The sequence below is a fragment of the Pleurodeles waltl genome, chromosome 6, assembly GCF_031143425.1.
Source record: "Pleurodeles waltl isolate 20211129_DDA chromosome 6, aPleWal1.hap1.20221129, whole genome shotgun sequence".
NCBI lineage: Eukaryota > Metazoa > Chordata > Amphibia > Caudata > Salamandridae > Pleurodeles > Pleurodeles waltl.
Window position 1 is genome coordinate 990452276 of NC_090445.1, and position 24879 is coordinate 990477154.

General features: G+C 44.3%; 1 protein-coding gene across 2 annotated transcripts in view; it reads left to right on the forward strand.

Annotated features, from left to right (window-relative positions):
* PCGF5 (polycomb group ring finger 5) overlaps positions 1-24879 on the forward strand; it is a 479167-nt gene that overhangs the window by 88180 nt on the left and 366108 nt on the right. For both annotated transcript variants that reach the window (XM_069239871.1, XM_069239870.1), the window contains exon 3: positions 16688-16784. In XM_069239871.1, coding sequence (XP_069095972.1) covers positions 16688-16784 — 97 coding nt within the window. The remainder of the gene's footprint in view (positions 1-16687; positions 16785-24879) is intronic.

Consider the following 24879-nt stretch of genomic DNA (forward strand, 5'->3'; position numbering starts at 1 on the left):
AAAACCAGAAAAATACTCTTCAGACTCTGACAAAAATGGTTTGTTGACGACAATACTGTTGATGACCACGTCTACAGTAACGATGACAATGATCACGTTGACGTTTACCACAGCAGTGTCCCCTATGATAGTCACGTCGTCACCACTATCGTCAAACGATCATAACAGCTAAAATCTACAAAAGGGCACCGTCGACGACTATTCAGCCATCAGCTACGCACGCGTCGCAGAGGAAATTGTCGACGAGAGACAAGCTACCTAAGACTGCGTCGACATCAGACCCATTGACGAGACACAAATCGAAGACCCCGTCGAAGAGAGACCCGTTGACGAGGGATCCTTTGACGAGGGATTCGTTGACGATGCAGTCATCCCTAACATAACCATCGATGACATGTCCATCGATGACAGGCTCGTCGACAACGGACACAACGACGAGAGAAACGACGATTCAGCAAAAGTCCAACGAAATCCGTTGTATTCCGCATATGGTGACGCAGACACCTCTGTCCCTATGCCAAGGTCATTAGTGACAGATCTCCAAAACATGTTGCATGACTACTACAGAAGATTTCCACCCTCAGTACCAGCAACTCCGAACACACAGCAGTATGACCTGCAAGCAGGACTGCGGACCCCATCCCTAGCCATCCAGGGACACCGCTCAGACCGGATACGAACATCCCTTTCATACAGCCACCTCAGAATGACCCCCAATCCACAGATGAAGAAAGGGAAGAGGGAGAAATACCTGAAACCACTCCTTGTGAGTGAGACAAATACCTGATTCCTATGCCATCACCACTGTTTGCAGGACCAGTAGATTCACCCCCAGAGGACATAGGGGGATTCCATAATTTAATGGAAAGAGCAACTAAACGTTTCAAACTTCCCGTTCACTCTCTCTCTCTCTCTCTCTCTCTCTCTCTCTCTCTCTCTCTCTCTCTCTCTCTCTCGAGAAACTGATTGTTTCCTGTATGACTTTAAGGAACCATCAAAAAAGTCAGTTAGAGCCATACCTATAGTTGACTTTATATGGCAGGAAGGATTGAAAGCAATGAAAAACCCAGCTACAGTACCTTCCCAGATCCCATGTTTGTACAAAAAGTATAAAGCCCCGGAAGATTCTCCAGCTTGTTTAATTGCGCAACCGAAGCCGGATTCCGTGGTATCTCAGGCGGCGCAACGCCGCTTGAAAAACTCTTCAACACCAATACCATCCCTGCCAGATAGAGAAGGACGCAGTCTGGACAACAAAGGAAAAAGCTTCTTCTCAGTAGCAGCAATAACAGTCAAAGCTGCCAACTCGTTAGCCATTCTAGGCAGATATGATCGACAAATGTGGGCAGACATGTCCTCTTACATTGACCTCTTACCCGAGGATGCTAAATTGGAGGCAAAGAAAGTGTTGCAGGAGGGAGAGCGTATCGCAGCCGAAGTGAATGATTGCGCAATCAATAACTCACTGAAGGGATTTAGACAAATGGCGGGTGCAGCGGTGTTGCGCAGACAGGGCTGCCTGAAATCATCTACTTTTAGGCCAGAGGTTCTAAGCAAAATACTTGACATGGCATATGGTGGCGAAAGCCTCTTCGGCCGGCAAGCATGTGGATGAGAAGTTACAATCCATAAAGGCGAATACAGACACGGTCAAATCCCTAGCTACGTTGCAGTGCAAAAGACAGCCATTTTGAGGGGCTAGAATCAGGGGAAGTTACACCTTTCGTGGTGGTTTCCAAACATATAGGCAACAATACCAAACTTCTCAAACAAGTTTTCGACAGCAGTACGGACAACAGCAGCAGCAATACAGATTACCACCTACAGCTGCCTATAGACACCCCACGAGGGGTAGAACCGTTGCCCGTGGCAGAGACACAGGCCGAAAACAATGACCACAAATTCATACCAGCCCCACCTGTGTTTCAAAGATTGGAGGCCGCATCACTTACCACATCCTTCAGTGCTCAAGGATAACATCAGACAAGTGGTACTAGATGTCATATCCAGGGGACATAGTCTAGAATTCATTCAGAAACCTCCAAATACCCCTCCATCAGGACCACCACCTCCACAGTTAAAACAGCTTCTCAAAGAAGTATATACGCAAAGGTGCATTAGAAGTTGTTCCAATTCTGCACAGGAACCAGGGATTCTATTCCCACTTTTTTCTAGTAAAAAAGCCTTCAGGGATTGGCGTCCCATACATGATTTGAGGGCCTTAAACAATTTCCTAAAAAAACAAATGTTTCGTATGGTAACGCTTCAAGACATTCTGTGCCTCTTCAACATAGGAGATCACATGACATCTCTAGACCTCCGGAATGCGTATTTCCATATCCCAATACATCGAAAACATCGGAAATTTCTGAGGTTCAAGGTAGCTGGTATACATCTACAGTTTTGAGTCCTTCCATTTGGATTAAAATCAGCCCTGAGATTTTTTTCCAAAGTGCCTACCTCTGTAGCAGCTTACCCACGTCAGCTGAGGATACAAGTCTTTCCATATTTAGACGACTGGCTCATGAAGGCATCCACAAGAACTCAGGTAGTAACGCACACATCCACTTGCCTCCAGTTGTTCAAATTCTAGGCCTTACCATCAACTATTGCAAATCACACTTCCATCCCACAAAGAAGGTGAATTTCCTATGAGCGATACTGGATACTATCCAAAGCAAAACATTTCCATCTCAAGAGAGACAGCAAACGATTTCCAAAATGGCTCAAAAGCCATCAACAAAAAAGTTTGTTTCAGTTCGGAATTACAAATCATTAATGGGAATGATTTCTCCATGTATTCCACTGATCATAAATTGCTGACTGCACAAGCGATCTCTACAGGAGCAACTAGACAGTCAGTGGCTCCAAGTTAATGGCTCCTTCAACGATCTAGTTCAGATCACAGCGAAAATGAAACTGCCATGGCTTGGTGGGAAAAACACACAGACTTATCCAAGGGCCTTTCTTTTCTTCAGCAAGTGCTGGAATTTGTAATAACAACAGATGCGTTGCTCGAAGGTTGGGGTGCCCACCTTCAAAAAGTGGCAACTGGACACAAAAGGACAAACAGCTTCACATAAACCAACTGGAACTGAAAGCAATAGATCTGGCTCTGAAGGCTTTCTTACCAAAAATACAAAACTCAAAAATCTCATCAGAACGGACAATACCACAAGTATGTTTTACCTGAATAAGCAAGGCGGCACAAAGTCCTTGGAGCTTTCACGTCAAGCTCAGGGCATAAGGGAATGGGCCATAGAAAATCAAATTTCTCTGAAAGCAGAACACCTGCCAGGACAAGCCAACCTCCTAGTGGACTCTTTGAGCAGGACATTCATCCCGTACCACAAGTGGGAACTCGACCAACAAGCTCTCAACCAACTTTTCCAAAAGTAGGGAAAGCCGAATCTGGATCTTATTGCCACATACGAGAACAAGAAATGCTCATATTGCGCAATTTGGCATCCCCAAACACGTTGTGCGGAAATGCTTTTTTGATGAGATGGTCAGGAAACTATGTCTACGCTTTTCCCCCGATTGCGCTTATCCCCAGTATGATCAGCAAAATGAAAGCAGTGGGATACCGTCTCCTCCTAGTGGCACCCAGGTGGCCCAGACAGATCTGGTTCACAGAACCCCTTCTGTACTTGGAACAACCACTTCTTCTACTCAGACACCAGCCCTACTGACCATGCACCAGGGTCAAGTCAGGCATCTGGATCCTTCATCTCTACACTTATCAGCCTGGCTCCTGAATTCAATGAATAACTCCACCTTAAACATTTAATCGGAATGTAGAGAAATATTGGCCAAAGCCAGAGCGGACACCACCAATGAGACCTATAAACTTTAATGGAAGTGTTTCTGTTTGTGGTGTGCTACGGAAGAAGTCCATCCTATGTCATCACCCCCGGAACAAATACTTACTTATTTATTACATTTAGCAAAATCTGGGCTTTCTTACTCCTCAATACAGGTACATGTGGTGGCAATTTCAAGGTTCCACCGCTCTCAGCAAACCTCCTTACTATATTCTGCAAGGATTGTAAAACAATTCCTCAAGAGCCTTTTCAGAGTATTTCCACCGATGCGTAACCCTCCACCGTTATGGTCTTTAAACATGGGTTAGGACAACTCATGAAGCAATCCACAGGTCAGAGTTAAAATTAATCTCTGAGAAGACATTGCTTTTACTAGCTCTCACATCAGCAAAAAGAGTGAGTGAGATACAAGCTTTCACCATCAAAGAACCTTTTCTTCAGTTCACTCCAAATGGTATTATACTTCGAACAAACCCTAAGTATACACCAAAAGTACCATCAAACTTCCATCTAAATGAGCCAGTGGTCTTAAGAACGTTTTTTCCTAACCCACAGACTGTTGTGGAGAAAGCACAGCATTTGCTAGATGTAAGGAGATGTTTAAAGTTTTATCTTCAAAAAACACAGCATTCGAAAATCGAACCAGCTATTCGTAGCATATGGACATACAAGAAAAGGATCTGCGATATCTAAGCAGACCATTGCCAGGAGGATCGGATTAGCTATACAATTTTGTCATGCCCAGGCAGGAAAATCACTGCACAGTAAGGTTAAAGCCCACTCTACTAGAGCGGTAGCCACATCAGCAGCGCTCTTCGCAGGAGTACCCCAGCAACATGGTCCGGCCAGCAAACATTTACAAAGCACTACTGCCGGGATGAGACAAAACGGATATAGCCGTTGGGCAAGCAGTGCTAAGACATCTATTCCGTTAAGATGAGCCTCTCTGGTTATCTCACCTTCCACTTGAAAGGTATGTGATCTATATTAGTCAAATGTTATTGTTGTTAATATTGCTATTATTATCATTATTTATATTATTATTATTATTTATTATCATTCTCAGTACATATGTATATTCCTTTCTTACATTAGCTGAATGTATAATCATTCCTATTGTTATCTATGTTATGGCTAGAATAAATGATATCACTTCTTGCTACTCTAATTCAAGCATGTGAATCTATGAAAGATCCAATACTGGAGAAAAAAACTGGTTACTTACCTGTAACTGTAGTTCTCCAGTATTGGTATCTTTCTGATGGATACAACTACCTGTGGATTCCTCACTCATTGAATTTTCCCCTGCGCCAGCTTCCGACGGAAATTTTCTTCCTAGCTTCTGCACGTCGAAGAGGACATCACAATTGCCCACGCGACGCCGTCTAACGTCATACAGGCAATAAGAGGTCCTCGCCGACGTCGGTTCCCTTTTTACCGTGCCTTCAAACGACGGTTATTCTTCGAGGGAGCTACTGTTTCTACTCTACTCTACGTAGTTACAGATACTGTTTCTTTCTTCGAGAGAAAGATGTCTCAGCGAAAGTCGGGTTTTAAGCCCTGCAGGGAATGCGGAGGCAAGATGTCGGTGACGGACCCACATGTAGACTGCTTGTGGTGTCTCAGTTCCGACCACGACGTGGAGAAATGTGACTCCTGTCAACTTATGAACCCGAAGGCGTTGAAGGAGCGCGAGGCGAAACTCTTTTTGGCGAAATCCAAAAAGAAGGAGAAGCGGCATCGGCGCAAATCATCATCGCCTAGGCCCCACCGGCATCACCGTGACTCCCGGCGCCGTCGTGAATCTCGGCGCCGGTCAAGTAGGAAGCGGTCACGCTCGAGGTCGCCTTCGGTTCGGCGCCAAAAGACATGTGAGGTTAGTCCAGCCTCCTGCTTCACCGGCTTTGCCAACTTCGCCTATGACTCCACCATCTGTTTTTGAGGTTCCTCAACGTCAGGAGTTCTCACCGGCTTCTCAGACGCCGGGGCCGGCGCCGTTGTCACCTCGAGCTCAGGCTCCACAGTATCCGGCTTTCCCGGCTCCAGGTGCTGACAGTTCTGCATTTTTAAATGCGATGTTTGGCATTTTCCAACAAATGGCTCCAGGTGGTGGACCGGCTGGTCCTTCGGGCCGTTGGCCTTTAATATGGGTGCTCCGGCTCCTTTACGACTGGCACCATTCATGCCCTTCCTTCCTTTGGGAGGTGTTGGTTCGGCGCCGGTACCTTTGGCGACAACTTCACAGCCTGCGACGCCGAGTAGATCTGCAGTTCCGGCGCCAGAGAGTTCTCCTGTTCATCCTTTGCCTCGGTCGCCGCCGAAGAAGTCCACGGCGCCAATAGTTCCGGCGTCATATGGATCGGAGGATCGGCGCCAGACATCGACGTCGGCTGACAACCTGTCGACGCCGAGGATTGAAGCCAGACTGCATTCAAGGAGGCTTGCGCTTCGCCTCCTTGAGGAGCAAGAGTATCGGAAGCAGGCCCTGGAGGAAGGGGAGATAGAAGAACCTCTGGGAGAGCTCCAGGGTTTGGATACGGCAAGTGGTTTAGACATCTTTCCAGAGTGGGACTTAACATCTCCTGGAGAATATACAGAGGAGGCTGCTTCATTCCACTCTGTAATAAGAAAAGCAGCTGAATTTTTGGACCTTCCCTTGCCGGTGTCTGAATCTAAGCCACTTCTGCCATTTAATGAGGCTCTGTTGGACCCAATTTTAGAGATCTGGAAAAAGCCGGTGTCATCTTCGGCCGTTAATGGATCAGTGGCACGCAGATATCGTGTGGCTCCTGCGGAGCCAGGCTTTTTGTCTAGGCACCCGACTCCAGAGAGCCTGGTTGTGCAGGCTTCATGTTCATCTCGCACTGCCCCAGGCTCTTTTCCGGGGGTGCCTTCTGACAGGGACTCAAAAAAGATGGACCAGTCTTCCAAGAAAGCGTTTTCATCTTGCAGTATGGCTCTCAAGTCTACTAATGCCCCATGCATTTTGGGAAGGCACATCTACGCCCTTATGGAAGAGATAGTCGTCCCATTCGGAGGTGTCTCAGGAGGTGTTGAGCCTGGTTTCGGATGGTCAGGCTGCGGCAACCCAAGTAATTCAGTCGGGGCTGGACACTACTGATTCTGTGGCTAGAGCTATGGGCACTACCGTTGCTACAAGGAGACAGGCCTGGCTTCATTCTTCTGGATTTTCATCTGATGTCCAGTCAGCCCTGCTGGATCTTCCCTTTGATGGGGATAAACTTTTTGGATCCAAGGCGGACTCAGCCCTTGAAAGATTTAAGGAGAGTAGGGCCACAGCGAAATCATTAGGCTTGCAAGCCTCCTCTTCTGCTTCTTCTAGACTGTTCAGCCTCCTTTCGGGGCAGATTTCAGCAGCAACCCTCCACTGCTCTTCCCTATAGATCATACGGGGGTAGGGTCCGAACCAGAGGAGCCGCCCAGCAGCACTCTGCCTCTTCCTCTGGAGGGGTGCAGCATGGGAAGCAGCCTTAGTCATCCACCAATTCCTTTACATACCACTCCTGTAGGGGGAAGGTTAATGAACTTTCTCCACATGTGGGAGGTAATAACATCGGACTCCTGGGTCACCAGTATGGTGGGGAAAGGCTATGCCCTTCCTTTTTGGGAGTTTCCACCCCCTATCCCGCCCCGCCCATCCTACTGTTCAGAAGTGCACCTCCTGTTAGTAGAACAGGAGGTTCTAGTCCTCCTTTCAAAGGGTGCAGTGGAGTTGGTTCCAGAGCAGGAGAGAGGTCAGGGTTGTTACTCAAGATACTTCCTGATCCCCAAGAAGGATTTTGAATTGGTTCCTCAAACAGGAAAAGTTCAAGATGCTGACCCTAGCTCAGGTGCTTTTGGCGTTGAACGAAGGAGATTGGATGGTGTCTGTCGACTTGCAGGATGCTTACTTTCATATCCCGATACTCAAGTCGCACAGGAAGTATCTCCGGTTTGTGGTGGGATCGCGGCACTATCAGTTTGCGGTCCTTCCGTTTGGTCTTACTTCAGCACCTCGAGTCTTCACAAAGGTGATGGCGGTGGTTGCAGCAGAGCTCAGAAGGAAGGGGATAGCGGTATTTCCTTACCTGGACGATTGGTTGATCAAAGCCAAGTCTCCGGAGCTTGTGCTGTATCACCTGCGGTCAACAACCCATTTGTTGTTCGATCTGGGTTTTTCGGTGAACGTGCCCAAATCTCACCTGGAGCCCTCTCAGCGCCTCCTGTTCATAGGGGCAGTACTGGACACAACATTGAATCGTGCCTTTCCTCCGCCTCAGCGGATTCAGGACATTCAGGCGTTGGTTCCAATGTTTCAAAGTGGAGCGGTCATTCCAGTCCTCGAGGTCCTTCGTCTGCTCGGTCTGTTCGCTTCTTGCATTCTGTTGGTCACGCGTGCTCGCTGGCTCAGGAGGGCTCTTCAGTGGTGCCTCCGAAAGCAGTGGTCTCAGCACAAAGGAGATCTCGAGGGATCGGTAAAGATCTCCAGAGACGCTGCAGTGGATCCAAGATGGTGGGTTGCGGACGGCAATCTCCAAAGGAAGGCTGTTCTCGCAGCCTCCCCAAGTGACCACAGTGATAACGGATGCTTCCACTCTAGGGTGGGGAGCTCATCTGGGGAACTGGAGGTCAAAGGTCATTGGTCTCCAGTAGAGCAGATATTTCACATAAATCTGTTGGAATTGCGGGCAATACGTCTGGCTCTCAAGGCCTTCCTCCCTTCCCTTCGCGGTCAGTCAGTTCAGGTCCTAACGGACAACACTACCGCAATGTGGTATATAAACAAACAGGGAGGAGTAGAGTCGTACCTTCTCTGCAGAGAAGCTCTGCGGCTATGGTCCTGGGCAAGGGACCATCGGATTTGCTTGGTGGAGAACCATCTGGCCGGAGTCTTGAACGTACGTGCGGACGGTCTCAGTCGGCACTTCTCGACCAATCACGAGTGGCGTCTTCATCCAGATCTAGTCCAGCAAATCTTCCAGATGTGGGGAATCCCTCAGGTAGATCTTTTTGCCACTCGGGAGAATACGCACTGCCCGTTGTTCTGCAGCCTCCAGTATCCGGTGCAAGGGGCGTTGGGGGACGCGTTTCAGATATCCTGGTGCGACCAGTTGCTTTACGCGTTTCCCCCCATACCTTTGATTCCTCGGGTTCTGAGGAAAATTTGCCAAGACCGAGCTCAAATCATCTTAATAGCTCCAGATTGTCCAAGGAGGGTATGGTATTCGGATCTTCTCCAGCTCTCTCTGTGCCCCCTGCTCCGTCTCCCTCACAGGGCAGACCTCCTCTCACAGTCGCGGGGGCAGGTTCTACACCCCCCACCTCCAGAGCCTGAACCTTCATGCCTGGAGATTGAACGGGGCAACCTGAGTTCGTTTTCTCTCCCACCTGAGGTAGTGGATTTTATTTTGTCGGCCAGGCGACACTCCACTAAATCTATCTACGCTAGCAGGTGGGCTAAATTTGTGAATTGGTGTGGAGAGACGCAAATTGATCCCTTACGTGCCCACTTATCAGATATCTTGTCTTTTGCGTTGTCCCTGGCACAGAGGGGTTGTGCAGTTGCTACAGTCAAGGGCTATTTGTCGGCTCTGTCAGCCTTTCTGTGTCTTCCAGACCAGCCTTCCTTATTTAAATCTCCCTTAGTATTAAGGTTTTTAAAAGGCCTCATTAATAAATTTCCTCCCACTCCTTTCATTATGCCTCAGTGGGATTTGAACCTAGTCTTAACGTTTCTTATGGGTTCACCGTTTGAGCCCATGCATTCTTGCCCCATAAGGTTATTGGTGTTAAAGACTGTTTTCTTTGTTGCGATCACTTCTGCTAGAAGAGTGAGTGAGCTGCAGGCTCTTTCTGTTAAGCCCCCATATACATCCTTCTATGTAGATAAGGTGGTGTTGAGGACCAAGGCTGCTTTCTTGCCGAAGGTTGTTTCACCCTTCCATATGGGTCAGACTATTACTCTCTCCTCTTTTTATCCTCCACCTCATCCTTCGAAAGAGGAAGAAAGGTTACATCGTTTGGACCCGAGAAGAGCGCTGAGCTTCTTCGTAGACAGAACGAAGGAGTTTAGATTGGAGGATCAACTCTTCATCGGGTGCGTGGGAAAGAGGAGAGGAAGGGCAGTCCACAAGAGAACACTCTCCAGGTGGGTCATTCTTTGCATTAAGCTGTGTTATTCTCTGGCAAAGAAAGAACCCCCTGATGGAATAAGAGCTCATTCCACCAGAGCTAAGTCAGCCTCTTCGGCTTTGGCTAGGGGTGTTCCTGTGGTTGACATCTGCAAGGTCGCAACTTGGTCATCCCTCCACACTTTTGCCAAACATTATTGCTTAGATTCGGAGGTTAGGAGGGATGGCCATTTTGCACGGTCAGTGCTGCAGGATTTCTTGGTTTGACCATTCAGGCACCCTCCACCAAGTGCGGTACTGCTTTGGGACTCTATTCAATGTGTGAGGAATCCACAGGTAGTTGTATCCATCAGAATAACGAGTTACTTACCTTCGGTAACGCCTTTTCTGGTGGATACACTAACTACCTGTGGATTCCTCACGGTCCCACCCGCCTCCCCATTGCCTGTCTGGTCTTACCAAGTTATCCTTGGGTGAGCTCCTGTTGGTATTGTAAAGATGCTATACATAGTCTATATGTATGTGTATATATATATATATATATTTTTTTTTTTTTGCGTATTTCCATATTTGAGCTGATGTTTTATCTATTTCATTTAATTAATTAAATATTGTTGTATAAATATGTGTTTAAATATATATTTCGCTGGTATTTGTCTGTTCGTCTCAGAGGCACGTAAAAAATGTTGGTACTGACGTTGGCACGTCGGCGAGGACCTCTTATTGCCTGTATGACGTCAGACAGCGTTGTGTGGGCAATTGTGACGTCCTCTTCGACGTGCAGAAGCTGGGAAGAAAATTTCCGTCGGAAGCTGGCGCAGGGGAAAATTCAGTGAGTGAGGAATCCACAGGTAGCTAGTGTATCCACCAGAAAAGACGTTACCGAAGGTAAGTAACTCGTTCTTCATAGATTTACATGCGACCCACCCTCCTCCCCTCATAGGCTCCCCTTATTTCTAAGACTGTGTACTTCTCACTTGTAGGGGAAAATCTGAGGAAAACAGCCTCTGTTGGGAGTGTTCTAGAGGGTGCTGTCGCCTGATTGGTTATAGTTCAGATTTGCTTATTTTTTTTATAAAAGAATATGGATAGGCTATAACAGTGCCGGTATAGGCCATTGAGGCCTAGTGTAATACACTTACTGTTATGTATATTTAAGATTACTGTGGGACTCCCACCTTGATGGGGATGATTCAAGCATATGAATCTATGAAAGATACCAATACTGGAGAACTATTGTTATAGGTAAATAACCAATTCATTTCCTCCACCTGTACCAGCGTTTTCTATGTTTTAAGGGGTGTAGTAGATGTGAGGAAGTGGTCAAACTGACCCCCTGAAATTGCCTCCTCTTGCTACTGCTACTCAGATCCATCTCGCTTTTGTTGAGTGATGCCTTAATATCTCCGGAATCGGTTTAGTATGCTGGTCAGAGTGAGATTTCAAGCTAAGCATCCACCCGAAGTTTTTTCCAGGGTAAGATTTCATATCGATTTTTATAGTCCAAAGAGGCTCTTTCAGATCATTGCAGTCTCTGATGGGACACCTTTCGAATTAAAAGGGTAAGGTAGGGGCACCATAAAAATCTGGATCTTTCAAACAGCAGCAACTCCAGTCTGAAATATCACTTAACAGGCGCCAGCAAGCCTAAACCATTCAGCTCGCTGACGGGCGGATCGGCAAATTGGAAGCAAAGGGTTAGAGATGTCGCGAAGAAGCAGTTCGTAGCTGCATACAAGGCCTGCCCCCACTCCTGGAGAGATTCTCAACCTTACGCTCACCTCTCTCACTGCACAGCATCCAACAGTCACCTTACTGACGCCTCGTACGCGGACTTTGTTGAGGGAAGGTCCTCCAGGCACCAGGCAGTCAAAAGTGCGGGTTCTTTTCAGTATGAAGTAGTGACTCCCACAGCGTCCGCTCCACGAGCCCCTCACCTCTGTAGAATGCGCTGCGGCTCCCACCTGCAAGTAAACAAACATCGGTATAAGAGGGGGAGTCGAGTCCTCGGTGTTCTCTCTTGTCAGACTTCAGGCTGCCTTGGCAGGATCAGGCAATGCGCCCGGGAAGACCTCCCGTCATCCTCGCCACCCAGTGATAAGAGTAATGACTGCTGTCTCAGACTTTAGAATGCACGGCTGAGGCTTGCATGTCTGACAGCCAACAAAAGTAATGAATCTTCCATTTCTTGAGCACGAGAACGTGTTTGTTCACATGGTGTTGACATATATTTAAAAATGAAAACAGATGTTTAAACAATGGTTGGCATGGATAATCTGAAGGTTTTTTTCCCCTTTAGTTGCACTTCAGTCCTTCTGAGAAGCCTTACCACCAAAAGTAGGGGCAACCGCCGCTCTGACAATACTACTAGTTTCAGAGACCAAAATAACACTTTCGACGCAAGCATTGTCCTTGGGGGGTGGGGGGAAATGAAAGTCAGCCCTTGATGCCAAAGAGGAACTCCTTTCAAATTTCAGCAGTGACTCCATCACTCCTTCCTCACTGGATGTATTATTACAAATGAACTGAAAGAATGGCAGTAAATCGCACGCAGGTATATTGTGAGCAATGTGAAGAAGGGCAGAGCACAAAGGTTCAAATGTCTGACTCCGAGAATTCCACCCTCGCAAACCAGACAGGTACATTAAGTTAACACTTTGTAACAGAAACGGCAGTAGAATCTTTACCGACATCCTAAAGGGACAAGTATAGTTTGTACATATTTCTGCTGTAAGGCCCAAAGGTAAACTACAGGCACATGCTGGATCGAAAAACAATGCGTGAGGGAGTAAAACTATTATTTCTGAGGAAATAAAAGTATGAAGTCCGGGCATTTTACTTGTCCTCTGCATTACGAACATAAATATGTGTGGGTGGTTGCAGCACACCTCTAGGAGGCAACGTGTATTAGCCGTTAAGTACTTGAATGATTTACTACTGAAGGCGAGCAGCTGTTAGATTGTTTAGCGCAATTTCTAAATAACAACTACCGTTCTTAAAGACTAGGGATCATGATTATGCTCTGCATATAAACATCACGTTCAGTACAGTAGATCCAGCATCTTGACAATAAAAGCTACAGAAAATGCCAAAGTGTATACTTAAGAGGAGAGCCTTTTTCCCTTTCGCAGAGAAATGTAGGTTTTCGCAGGAAGTTCCTTAGCCGTAGGAATATAAATTGTTCCTACTCAGCTCAAGGACTTGCTTCAGTCTTATTTAACTACCACGCCAGGACACAGGACACTGCAGGATGATTGGAGATACGTTGGTGCCATTGATCAGAAAACTGCCAAGATAGGTTGAGGCGGTGGTAGCAGCTGAATAACTGTTGTCATGTAGGCGTCAAAATATGAGCATGCTGCAATAGACACCATTACTGCTGATAACTCGCCCCAATCTAGTTAATTTATTCACTTCTGGGACTCGTTTTAGGCCAATGAATCTTTTGACCCTGATTGAAGACACCTTAGGACGAGATAACTGATCACCATGTCAATCAACAAGTCAATAACATTATCAATCAGACTCCGAAACCACCATGACCTTTCAGTCATGAATAACCACACCAGTTTAGTACGATTTTGTGATGTTCATTCCCTATTGATTACAATTCTACTAGCAAATTTTAGTCTCAAAACCATAAAACACATCAGCATTGTCATAATATGGCAACTCGAATAAGATTTCATCAAAGCAAAGATCACGAACATTAGAACATAGCACGACGTCAACAGAGGTTAACCTTAGCCGAGTATCATTAGTGCATCATTCAACAAAACATTGATTCAGTCATTTGTCTATTTGCGTCTGTTTAGTGAACCCCTTAACTAACCTCGAATTAGCATTGGCATGTTGGGCTTCATGCAAAACAATTTGGTAACACCAATTTACAAAAAACATCTATCTATGGTCTCTGTCAAAAGAAGCAGTTGGTACCTAGAAAGGAAAGGCAAACAGACAATTACAATTTCATCATCAATAGTTACCCTCTGTAATGGGTCAGCATACAGACTCAGTCTTCCTCCTCAGGACATCAGTTGATTCGCCATCAGACAAGGAATTCAGCAAGACGGGGTAAGTAGGGACACTTCTCTCATAAGGAGGAGAAGTATAGGACGGGCAAGGCAAGGGCGAGGATGGTTTGAAGAGCCAAACAGCAAAGTCTCTAGGCAGAGTGACAATGTGTCTGGGTCATAGCAAAAGTTTGCAATAGCATCTCCTAATGGCTCCTCGTGTCAAAGGTTTTTATCCCTTTTCTTTTGTACAGTCCCCTAATTTCTAATTGGTTAGGGTTGGCACTCCACCATCTCCATCCAATGTGTTTTCACTGGTAATATCAAAATTTGTCACCCCATAACAATTCTCACATAGTTTATTGGTTCTTGTGATTGACGTCTCCAGCGGGTAGAATGTCCGGTATGATTTCATACTCTCGTGGTCCTCTCGCATCTTCAGTCAGTAGGTCCATTGTCTGTACCGGTTTAGGCAACCTTGTACCTGTAACTAGTCTACAGTGTTGCATTCAGCAAAAATGTTTCCTTGAGCTAGTCAAATTTCATGAGAACGGATCTACTACGGTTTCACTCATCTTCTAGCTTTGGAAAAGTATGAGTACATGTCCTTCAGCAAGTCAGCACACTGCACGTTTAGAAAAACACATTTAATATCAAACCAGGCAGCTAGGCCTCGACTCATGCTAACTAAAGCCTAATAATTTATTAGCAAAACCTTAACATATAACTCTTTATATTAGTGTAAAATCATACATTAACGTATCACTATTTCATTATTAGTCAGTTTCATTAATCATTGTATGTATTGACGGCCACTCCCCGTGGGCACATTTCAAGCGCACGTTTAGCAAAAGCACATTAATACATTTTCTATGCGGCATTATTATACATTAGTTCATAAACATTTCATGTTAATGTTGAGTATAAGAGCTACGCTCCCTCACTACAACAACGTCTGAATAAGTTCAAATGACAATTCAATACATCCTTGAACGTAGGAGAAACAAGGCCCAGGACCTTCTCTCGAAGGATGCTTAAACTGTTTGACAAAGAAGTTGATGTTTTGTCCTTTCTCCAAACCATCTCAAACAGCAGTACTTCTTCCAGATTTCCACATTGTGCAGTTACCTTAGGTAGATTCACAGCCTAAAATTAAATGAATTACCAACAATGGAGTCCTTGGAAAACCTTTCATCATCATTGGATCTTCTTTGCAATTGCAGAAATGCCAAATTCAAACATGGGACTACCAACACAAAGACTTGTAAAGACATAATTTTCGAAGAAGGCTGGCATTCCATGAACCTCTATTGTACTATAGGTAATTGGTGAATAATGCAATAGCTTAAAGGTAATGCTAACTTTCATTCGAAGAATGATGGTTGGTGAGGCCTTTTTTTAAATACAAGGGGGTATATTTATGAGGATAGTGATGCAGTGCAGCAAGTCACCTTGCTACGCTGTGTGTCAGTGAAATGGCAGGAATGTGCTACATTTAAAAGAATACAGTGCATTCCTGACTTTTCCCCTGCTCTGAAGCCGTCTTGGATGCTTAGCGCTAATGCAACCACCCTTCCACCATAGTTCAAGGGTGCCTGTGTTTCATGCAGTATTGTTATTGTACTGGAAGGAGCACCTTCCTGTACAAAAAAAATCCTGAGAGGCTCTCTTTCTGAGGGTGCTGCGGAATGCAGCACACATAGAAAGAGGACAAAAAGAAAGAGAAATAAAGATATTTCTCCTCCTTACTCCTCACCTGGGGAGGCGTAGGTTTTTTTTGCGCATTCCTAGGACTATCAGTTCTGGTAAATCTGGGAATGCTTCAAAATCCATGGATCCTGCGTTGTATTACTAGAGTTTTATGAAGCCACTCGGGGACACGCAAAGTGGCTTCACAAATCTCACTTATGGTTTGCATTGTTCATGTACCACGTTGTGTGGTGCAGATGCAAACCAGGTCATAAATATGGCTCAAGATTTTTTAAATCCATGACAGTTGTTCTGTTCTTTTTTGCATTACACACACACACACAGACACATACACACAGACACATACACACAGACACATACACACAGACACACACAGACACACACACACACACACACACACACACACACACACCTGCATATACTTTCATTTAGTACAGCCTGGTCGGTGCATTAATGCTGGCTGTACCCTTAACAGCTAAAAAGATGTTCTGTGTGTACATCAACTAAAATATGAAATTGCACAACACAATGCTGTATGTTTCATCCACATTTACTAACCCTCCTGAGGACTGACATGTTTTACGTTCTTTAACGAATGTCCTCTTAAAACAACATGTCCTTGCTTTGCGTCTGGGGGTGGTTGGTGGATCTAAGGTGCAAAAAGGAGGGGCAAGAGAGAAGCAGTTAGAAGAGAAGATATTTCAATAATACATGAGGACTAAAAACCGCTGCTATAGATCAGCTGCACAAATGTCCTTTTATCACATAAAACTAAAAATCGCGACCACCGTTGATTTTGGTGATAGATTCTTGTCCAAATATTGAAAAATCAAATCTGAACCTCCGTGTTGTGAAAGAAAAGGAAAGAATGATAGTGTGTTGGATACTTTTTTTTTTTAATTACCACTAATGTCGCAAACTAAATGTTTTTCTGTGATTGGAAACAGAGTAGCTAAAATACGCTCTCCATTTTGTATCTGATTTATGCTAAAAATGTTGTTTATTCCAGTTTGTAAGAGCTGCATTGTACAGCACTTTGAAGAAAGCAATGATTGCCCTAGATGTGGAAATCAGGTGCATGAAACCAATCCACTAGAAATGCTAAGGTAAGAAAACAAATATGTGATACAGTTTTACAGCACTGCTCAATAACGATGTATATCCTATTGTAGTCGTGTTAGTAAATGTGCGCTTTGAAGTTAAAATGTGTAAATCTGTGTGTTTTGTGCGTGATATAATGTTTTTTTAGGTGCAAATTATTGACGTAGTTCAGTAAGACAATTGAATATTTTAATGTGCAGGTACTGCCTCCTCAACTGTACTCTTCCCAGTCAGCATTCTAAAACGTTGATCACAGGTTTTTTTTTAATTATCCGTTTCACATTTTAATTAAGAAATATATCTGACTTGAACTAAAAAAGAACCTAAAGTCTGTGGTGCCTTTATATTAAATATGCTATTTATTTGGGAAAAGAATCAGAACCAGTTGGAAACAGCAACCAGTTTATACTGGGTGTCTGTCTTAACATAGCTGTCATGAGAAAGTGGATTTCTTAACTGTCTACTGGAGAAATTCAAGACTTTCTGGGGTAGCCCAACCTAACAAATTTATAGGATCAATTTTATAGTCTGACTTGACAGTACAGCTGTAGAGATATGACTTTATGAACATCACTGGAGAGAGACTTAGGTCAACCAACATGTTGCAAGCCAAGAGTACATGTTTTGTTTGGACAGAAGTTGTGTGCTTCCACAGAAAAGTGCTTGCCTTCCACGCAGCTTTGATCATTTTGTTTATTTATCCGTTTGCCTAAGACTGAAGTTTCAGGGGCACACGCACAAGACACTGGAATGCTAATAAAGGGTCTGAGATAACTAGATAATCTGTGTTGTTTTTCTCTGCCAGCAGCACAGATTTAAGGACAAACATTAACCTGCATGGATTTTGAACCAAAATTAATTTCTATAATTTTCTATGGCCACACACATTCATTTAATAAGCTTTCAGAAATGTCTAATTCTATAGGCCTTGTGATATCCTTATTTCCTTTGTTTTACTAAGGTACTATTGGAGGTCACCAAACCAGTGTAATATTGCATCTGTTATGGGGCCATATTGATTATGGGGTTCAGGACCCTATAGGGGTTAAATGTGATAGGCTATCTCCAAAGGTATCCCCATCTACCTAATGTATACATTTCTAAATTTATGCATAGTATTTAGTAGTGTGTAATAAAAATAAGTTTCCTTTATACAAGAAAAAGCACTGAATGTACAATAATGTGTCAAATAATGTTGTTGCATGCCGGTGAATTGAGATTACTAACCCACACCACCTACATTGAGTAGATGTTATACTGCTCTGTATCTCTACCCCGGGAGAATCAAGTGCTACAATGGGGTTCTCAAGTAAGTGGGCTAGAAGGCTCCCCTCCTATGGCACATGTAACCAGATTTGGTCATACTACTGCTCACTTTTCCCTTCACCACTATGAAGGTAGCATATTGTGTCCCCACCAATCCCTCCTTCTCAACAAGGCCACAGTCCCTGAGACAAGCCTAGGTCATGGTGTTTGCCCATAATCAGAAATTGTTCTATGGAAAGAGTTTCTATGATGGCCTCACTTCCACGCCCAGCTACAGTCACTGCCTGACCCATTCCCACACAAGCACCAAAAGCAAGCCCTTCCTGTATTAGCTCTAGAGGTCTGCCTCCCCCTTTTTCTAGTGGGCCTGGGCTGTCCCATTCCAGGTGCAGTGGGACAAGCAAATAATGAAATGTAGATTTACTACACACCCTCTTCCTCTCCCAGGAACTAGGTTTAATCACTTATAAATTCTCTTTGTGTGTGAGGCCACTGTTCCCTCCACTTTGCCCAGTATTGGATATTAAGGACTGAAATCCGTTTGTGAGTTGAGCCAGAGAAATATGACAATTCCTAAAGTCCCCTAAGATGTGGATTCAGTGTGTGGGGAACTGTAAATTCAAAGACTGGGTGCCTGTTTTACTCCAGTTTAATATAATGTTTGATTCTGTATGCCTAAATGATGCAAAAATGTACTTTAGGGCACGTGTCCTGTTTATGTATAATACAGTAAAAGCTCTACAGATTTTCCAGTAAGCCCTACTGATTTACTATGAACACCTAATCATAAGGCCTACCCCAGGTTCTTAACAATCCTTGCAGAGCTCCTTCTACGACAAGCTACCTGTGCACAGATACTGGGCTGAGCACAACAGAAAACTCACATGAGCAGCCCGCACACATACGTTTGCATATCGGTTCATGTGTAACCAGCCCAGTGCACTTTACCCTAGCTGTGCAATCGGGCCTTATCTAAAAAGGCAGGCACTGGAGATAAACTCCTTTATGTGTTTACTTCAACAGTGAGCTGTTCCAGTCCTGGAGTGACACTTGTTCCATTACTCTGAATGCCCCTGTTTGAAAACTTGCTCCTGGTGATTTGGTCAGTTTCGCTTAGGTGTCTCTAATAGTGTGAGTAGGTTGAGAAGATTTTGCTCCCTTGGCTCTTTGCTTCCATAAACGTCAGATACTGTGGGTATTGGATTGAGGAATGTTCAGTGTTGTGGTAATATATTTAGGTGGTCATATCATTATACCCTCACATATATGTGGCTCTAAGATCAAACTCTGGACATTTGTAACAGTGGTATCACAATGACACATCTTCACAATGATCCTTTTATATTCCCCTGGTGAGTGTGTCAAGGGGATCTCTCCTCTAAAATTGGAATCACAGTAAACTTTAAGATTACTATAATACCCAAATGCATTCTAACGTTTTCTTCGATCAGGAGAAAGTTTAGTGACTGTCAACATGTCTCTTGTTATAAAGGCCAGAGTTAAAATGGGTATTCTGCTCTATCTGCTGTGCCATTGGAGTCTGTTAATAGTTGTGAAGGTTGTCGGTTCCATTTCCAAATCACCTTCACAATTATCTTTTGCCTAAAAAGATATTATTCTAAGAGCCTTCCTCCCTTCAAAACATCTATTTAAGCCTCCAGGGCTCCATGTCTTTAATAGAGCATTGTGTGTGCGCTCAGTCTTACTCAGAAATTGGTGTCTAGGGCCTTTATGCCCTTCCCACCCCCAGTTTCTGAGTCGATGCTCCACTCCGTACAGCTCCTCTACAGATACCGGACCACAGGCATTTCTCCAGCCGTTGGTGGGTCCGGGCCCAGTGACGAGGAGGTTCTGGGTCAAGGCTTGGCCCAACAGCCTCCAGAGGCCGATGCTACTGCAGTTAGTGTAGGGTGGGGGTTGTCTCATTCTGATTGGTGCCTGCTGCTGCTCACACCTCTCAGTTATCTCCTGACTAGTCACTGGCAAAGTCATCTCCTGACTAGTCACTGGCACCCCAGGGATGACTGTTTTGCTGTCTAGTTAGATGCCCACTTCAGAAGTTATGCATATGCCAATTCGGGATTTAAGGCATCAGAAATCTGCATTAGGCCATGCCAGCCCAGCCAGACTGGATCACAGCACCACTTCCTCTGCCTCCATATTACCGCTGATGTCCCAAGTATGGTCAGGGAGGAAGTTGAACACTGCAGAGATTCTTGGTGATGGTCTTTTCAGTCTCAATGTTTACATTTCTATTTTACAAACTTTTCTCACGCAGTGTACTATTGTAGTGTGGAGGCAAATCCAATCAGGCAGTTATCATGGCTCCCCATCTGACCATCAGGGGTTTCTTCCTGGCCCTGGATAACTTGGATCATAATGGATGGCTCAATAGGTTCTGGGCTGACTCTTTACAATGGGCACCCAGCATATGTGGGGATCCAGTACTTGGCCTTTTGTAGTTTCACTCAGTTGAATATGCACCGGTTTGGACCTAAATCCACCTGCTTTGAAACTGGTCCCTGAGTGACAGCAAAGTACAAACACAAGACCGCTGTACAAGCTCAGCTAAAGTTAAATAAAACAGCTTCTCATATTGCCACCTTCTTCCCATGTAACCATTCTTTAAGTTATTGGCAGTGCTTTGATTTGAAGTCCCCTAGTACCTATGTGTCTTTTCACTATGTCCTTAAAATTGGTTTGTTACTGGTCAAGTGTCTAGCAATAGTGCATTTTCAATGCCTCTTTCACACCCCCATTCTTTAGTCTTTCCCCACCGCCAGCTCTATAATGTTCACAGACAATTTGTGACACAAGCTTACTATCCTCTCCTCATTACCGAGGGTGTAAGCCTCATGCAGAAGCACATTTGAAGCAGCCATGCCAAAGACAAGTGATGTGTGGCATGTGTTAGTAGAACCGGACTTTCTTGTTGTCATTAATTGTCATTTGTGTCCACAGGTCTTGCAAAGCAGGTTCTCTAAGCAAACTGACTCTGACTTCCCACAAATGGGAATTTCAGTAGGAAGTCTTGGAAAGGCTGCTTTCTTCCTGACAAAAATCCACAGGTAGACTTGTTGATTGTCTGGTTGAAGTCCAAATGTACTCTCTTATTCTGCAGGAATTGCAGGTGTAGCTGGGGATGCATCCACTGTTTGTTTCCTGCAATCCCTGTTTTACTTCTAGTACTGAGGATTCTGAAATTGCTTCAGGGGGCCTGAACTTGTGGCTTCCACATTTTTTATTTATTAATATATATTTACTTATTCATTTATTAATTGGACTAATTAACAGATGTTTGTATAACTCCTGCAGTAGAACGAGTACTAGAGTGATTTATGTAGAACCCTTTACATTCCTGCGACTACATCCTTCATAGTAGACAAGTAGTGCGTTTGTAAAGGTCCAGTTAGAACCTTTAGCAGGTGAAAGTAGTATTATATATGATTTGAATAGTTTCAAGCATATATATTTGTTTTAATATGTTAACCCACGGGTGTAGATTTGGGATGATGAATGGAGGAGGACGTTGCACTTGGGCTTTATGGGGATTAATTCTATCCTTCTGATTGAGCCCGGTATTTGGGAAAGGCCCAATCACCTTTTCAAAGAGTGACAGACTTTAAATTTTTGGTTTCCTTCTTACAATGCTATTAATGATGAATCTTTAACTGTCCCTGCCCAAACTAACATGGTGAGTTGTGGAATACGTTTTTTACGTTTGGTAAAGATATTTGACTTTCTCCATCTTTGGCAATCAGGGTTCTGTGATGGAGAGTTGTCTATAGGGATTGGCGTCCCACCAGGCCCTGGCTCCAACGGCCATGTTTGAAGTACCTCTGCTGCACATGAACTTCAAGTGTGCACAGCAGTCTTACCCGTAGCGCCTTGGTTTTGAAATGTCCTGTGCCAGTTCTGTCTCAAAAGGCCATTTCACCATTGTGCTCGACCATTGACCCAGCCTGCCACAATCAGAAAACACCCAGTGAACAATAACCTTTCTTGACACATTTCGACCTTTGGTTTAAAAAAAAATATATATATATATATTTTAAGATTCGCTGCCCCTCAGTTAGAACCACAATTCCCTCTCATTCTGAAATGGTTGCAAGAAGGTAAGGCTTCTCTTGCAGCATCTAATTGGATCAGCTGTTCGGTTGGATCATTCTTATCAGCAGTTTCAAGTTTGGAACTGTGAATCTGAAAGCGAAAAACAGAAAAAAGGGCTCCTTTGTCCAAAAATATTTCAATTTTTTTTCTTTTTAAATCTTGCATCATGGAAGTTCTGTGGATCCCAAATGACCAAGATACAAAAGTGTTTAACCCCATAAGGCCTGCATGGCAACGTTGTAAAAGGTGTATTTCTCTAAAAAAAAAAAGCTGCAAGGATTATACCAAACCTACAGAAGTACCTTTTCTGAGTAAAGTTCTGCTTTCATGCTAAGTTTGTTAAAAATAATTCAGCCGTTCGAGTGGGAAGACAAGAGCAAAATTTCCTAAGAAAGTTTGTTGGACTTGGCCCTTTCTGCAGGATCATCCCCAGATGTTTGCATTCAACTTCCTATGTTCTGAACCTGTATTTGTTGGTTTTTAGGCCTCAGGTTACTTTACCACTTCTACCCAGGGCTGAAGTTTTTCTGCTCTCTCCTTTGAACATGGTAACATTGGCTTAAACCCAATCGCCGTATTTAATTGTAGGTCCCTAGTAAAGTGGTGCAACATGTACCCAGGACCTGTACAATAAATGTTATTTGTGGGCCTGCAGCACTGATTATGCCCCCCACTACAGTAGCCATTTAAACATGTCTCAGGCCTGCCATAGCAGCCTGTGTGTGTAATTCTAAACTGCAAATTTAACTTAACAATATAACCCCCTTGTCAAGCTTTAGACCTCACTTTTTTTGCATATAAGTCACTTCTAATGAAGGACCTAGGTAGTCCATAGGGCAGGGTGCATTGTAATTAAAACGTTGGACATGTACTTTTTTAATTTTACATGACCTGGTAGTGAAAAACCCCTACATTTGTTTTTATCACTGGGAGGCCGCCTCTACCATAGGATAAGATTGGGTTGCCTTATCACATTTATTTAAGTGCTAACCTTTAGAAACAGGTAAATGTTTCATGTTTGGTGGGTGAGAAATTGCAATTTTAAATCCTCTTTAATGGTAATGTTTATTTTAAGTTAAAATTTTGAAAATGGGAATTTTAAAAATGTCACATTTTCCTGCATTATTTGATACCTGAAGCCTGTTCCTGAGTGACATGACTGGGTGTAGTAGGCAGTTGGAGTTTATTTCTCCCAGACAGCTACAGAATATACAGATCAGGTGTGTCTGGATGGTCCATCAACAGGCAGGATGGGGGTGGAGATGGACACAGCCCCACTTGCAACTGAATAAGCTATGCCCTGCCTTCACACAAAGGACTTGTTGTCACTGTATTGTCATGCAACCAGCTTGGAACCAGGGTGGGGGAGGCAGGAAATGTCAAGGGCTTCAAAGGGAATTGTCTAGAAACTTCCCCTACCTCAAAGTGGGCACCAGGTATAAATAATGGACTCTCAGACCCAACTCTTCAGTACACATCTGGACCTGGGGAAGACTCTGAAGAAGGACTGCTGTTCTGCTTTGCTGCAAGAAAGACTGCAACCTTGTTGCTCTGCTGCCCTCCTGCGTGAGGACTAGACCTGCATTTGTCACAATCGGCCTGAAATTGACTTTATCCTGGTCTTGCGCAACAAGATAGCCACAGTAGACACTTTGTGCTTTTTGGTGCTATTTTCATTTAAATATTTAATATTGCACATCTCTGGTTCTACTGATAGGAATTGTGTTACTTTGATCTTAAATTATTTTTTTACATTTTACAACTTTTTTCTAAATTTGTGTGAGATTTGTCTTGTGTTATGTTTCACTTGAGTACTGATTAAAGTGCTGCATAAATACTTTCCACATTGCTTCTAAGTTAAGCATGATTGCTCTGTGCCAATCTACCAGAGGATTGAGCACAGGTTAGTTTGGGGTTTGCTTGAGACTTTGAGGAACCAGGAAAGATTTGACCCCCACCCGGGGTCTCCTTCCCAGCGGTGGAGGGACACCCTTTATGTCCTCAGGGTCAATTTAGCAGAGAGTTCACAAATCAGACGGAGTCACCAACTGGAGGAATAAAAATAAGTTTATTACATGGATTATAGCTCAAGCTAATACAGAGTCCCAGGACAGTCAAGTGACTATCCTACGGAGGCTGCCCTTTCACTCTGGGGCACCCAACCTTATATACACACAAAACTGCTTAGTCAGAGGACAACTCCACCCCTAGCGTACTCAAGGTCCTCTACGGCCTTCAGAATATTTCAGGGATACACGTGTGGTGGGAGAAGGTACAGATACAGCTGGCAGGAGGTGGCAACGACCTGTACAAACTTGTTCTGGCAGTTACTGATTAAGCACGACAATTTTCGGAACTGTAATTGGAAAAAGTAAATGCCAGCGATAAGCAGATTGCAGCCCAAGGCTGCGAGCACAAGGTCAATCATCAAAGTTCAAGAGGTTTGTCGAGCACATTGCAACATAATAAAGATAAACAGATGCCTAGCAGCTATGGTGTATGATTAACTTTATGTACATTTTCTCAATCCCTCCTTTTGCCATTGTGAGGCAAGTTTCAACATCATTCAGTGTCTATGTTAATGGACATAAGGTCTTTTATCTCCTGCTCAAGGGACAGCATAGCCGTGTGTTGAGGAGGGCGAACAGGCCAGGGGGCAAGGGATGCCATACAGCAACCGCACAAAGCAGGTAGGCACTGTACACAAAGACAACAGGTGAGGAA